General features: G+C 37.4%; 1 protein-coding gene across 1 annotated transcript in view; it reads left to right on the top strand.

Moving 5' to 3' along the window:
* The first annotated feature begins 218 nt into the window (after positions 1-218).
* LOC112090954 (G-type lectin S-receptor-like serine/threonine-protein kinase At4g03230) overlaps positions 219-2826 on the top strand; it is a 7084-nt gene continuing 4476 nt past the window's right edge. Inside the window, exons 1-2 of the mRNA XM_024163467.1 lie at positions 219-1626; positions 1736-1896. Coding sequence (XP_024019235.1) covers positions 219-1626; positions 1736-1896 — 1569 coding nt within the window. The remainder of the gene's footprint in view (positions 1627-1735; positions 1897-2826) is intronic.

The following is a 2826-nucleotide window of genomic DNA, read 5'->3' as shown; positions in this document are numbered from 1 at the left end:
TTATATTATTTAAGGTCTGGGATTTTCTCAGTCATTACAATAAGAATTAAAAATTTCTTAGAAATAACAGATCTTAAAATTTTCTTTAGGCATTAATAGGCAATAAGGTGTGAACTGAGGATTAAGCATTTTTTTTTTCCCTTTCTAACCAATAAGTAATTAAGTACAAGTTACAGTATCTTGAATTTTCAAGCTTGCGTGCAAAACTTTGTGCAGCAATGGATGTCAAGACCAACTCAGCATCCGTGATTAGTGTCCTCTTCCTGTGCTTGTTTCTCAAGACCTATTTCTCTCTGGGAGCTGATACCATCTCTGTAAACGAATCTGTCTATGGCTATTCAACTATAATCTCAGCAGGCAGTGTCTTTCAACTGGGATTCTTTAAACCAGGTGAGGCTGAAAACTACTATGTCGGTATATGGTACCTGAAAGATCCTCATAAAAACATAGTCTGGGTAGCACATAGGGAGAATCCGGTTACTTACAGTTCAGAGTTAAGAATCTCTGATGGAAATTTAGTTCTTTTCAACGATTTAAAGATCCCAATATGGTCCACAAATGTAAGAACCACTAGCTCTGATTCTGTACGGGCAGTACTTCTGGATAGCGGAAACCTCGTGTTAACCGATGGATCTAACTTGTCGGAACCTTTGTGGCAAAGTTTTGATCATCCTACTAATACGTGGCTACCCGGTGCTAAGCTTGGATACAACAAAATAACCAAAAGAAGCCAAGTTCTCACTTCATGGAAGAATTCGGAGGACCCTGCCCCAGGCCTCTTCTCTTTTAAGCTAGACCCCAGAGACAACTCGTATGTCATACTCTGGAACAGGTCTACGAAAAATTGGACAAGTGGATCTTGGAATGGCGAGACTTTTGGTTTGGCGCCTGAGATGACAAGCTATAATATCTATGAATTCGTTTTTGTTTCAAATGACGATGAAATCTATTGCACCTATGCTATAAACAGCTCTGCTACCAATTTTTCTCGGCATGTGATGGATGTTTCGGGTCAGATTAGGCAACTAACTTGGCTGCCTGCTGGTAATAGATGGAATTTGTTATGGTCTCAACCTAGACGACAATGTGATGTTTATGCTTATTGTGGGGCTTATGCTAGCTGTGATGAATGGAGATTGCCCTTCTGTAGTTGTTTGCCAGGTTTTGAGCCTAAGGTGCAAAGTCATTGGGATTCGAATGATTATTCTGATGGGTGCTTAAGAAGAACTAGACTGCAATGTGGGAATAACACCATTGTTAATGGTGAGAGAGAGAAATTTCTATCCATATTCAACATGTCGTTGCCCGATAATCAACAAATCGTGCAGGCGACGAGTTTACAAGATTGCGAAGCAAGCTGCTTAAATACCTGCTCGTGCACTGCCTATGCCTATGAAAGCAATAATTGTTCAACTTGGACAGGAGATCTCTTAAATCAAAGGCAACTCAGAGCAGATGACAGCAGAGGTCACACACTCTATCTTCGATTGGCAGCTTCTGAGTTTCCGCATCTAAAACGATCTTCACAAAATAAGAAACTCTATATGCTCTCAATTCTCATCGTGGTCATCCCTTGCGCTGCTTGTTCGGTTTATTATTTGAGAAGAAAAAAGAGGGGCACTAAAGGTAGTAATTGTTACTCTGTAGATTTTCCCTGGCCACAAATATACATTAAAAGAAAATAATTTTTTGTTTTTTCACGTGATTTTTGACTTGAAATTTTCTCTTTAATTAGATAACAGAAGAAGCAATAAAACGGTAGGCTTGTATGATAGTGAAAAGCACATTAGAGATTTCTTGCATTCGGGCCAATTAAGAGTAGACGAAAAGAAAGGCATAGAAGTACCATTTGTTGTTTTGGATAGCATACTAGCTGCTACAGGTAACTTTTCGGAAGTAAACTGTAATGACTGAGAAAATTTCAGACCTTAAATAATACAATTCATGTATTTTTAAGCTAAGGATTTTCTTAGAAAATATTATGTTATATTGTGAATGGAGGATTTATGGAATTAATATATGTATTCCTAAATTCTATAGCAAATTTCATGTTAAGTTCATGTTTCGATCAAGTAAATTCGATCGATAAATTGTCGCCGTATTTTAAGGCGGAATAATTTTCAGTACAAGTATAGTTTGAGAATCTTAATTTCAAGAATCTCTAAGCACAGCACGATGTTAGCGGCATATAAAAAAAACGCACTGACATTTTAAAAGAAGAAAAAAATCCTTAATTGCCAAACAGTTAGGTTAAAGTCACAAGATAAATACCTATAGTAGATGGATACAATATGAGCTCGGGAGTTGACACTGTCAGAAACGTCATTCTCGGGATAGAATACAGAAAATTAAAATTTAGAATTTGTTCAGTCTAAAATTAATTTTAAGACTTGAAACAGTTTGAAATATTACGCGAGTAAGAATATAAAACAATATTGAATTATTCAGAAATTGATATTGGACTGTAAGTAGTAGATTAACTTACGTGAGCTAAACTAATTACCTCTAATCAGTATAAATTTAATCTGTTTAGAGGAAATAATTGAGGATAAGATCAGGCACGTAATCTTGCCTTAATCAGATACTTTATATAGTGAAATTTTTAGGGTTCTTACACTTTCTTTCTCTTATTCTCGCTCATTCTCTCTCTCCTCTCACATTCTCTCTCACACAAACCATCAATGGCCAAATACTCAAGTTAAGATTCCGACCTCCATTTTTGACACCGCCGGTGTCAATAGAAAGATCTCGACGAGCTGAGTTCAACGACATGCGGCACGACCTCCAACCCCGCCGGAATCAGCCGCAATCGCCGGCGGAAGTTCC

The sequence above is a fragment of the Morus notabilis genome, unplaced genomic scaffold (assembly GCF_000414095.1).
Source record: "Morus notabilis unplaced genomic scaffold, ASM41409v2 Scaffold1491, whole genome shotgun sequence".
NCBI lineage: Eukaryota > Viridiplantae > Streptophyta > Magnoliopsida > Rosales > Moraceae > Morus > Morus notabilis.
The sequence above is the reverse complement of the archived record's forward strand: the minus strand, read 5'-3'. Positions and strand labels throughout refer to the sequence as shown.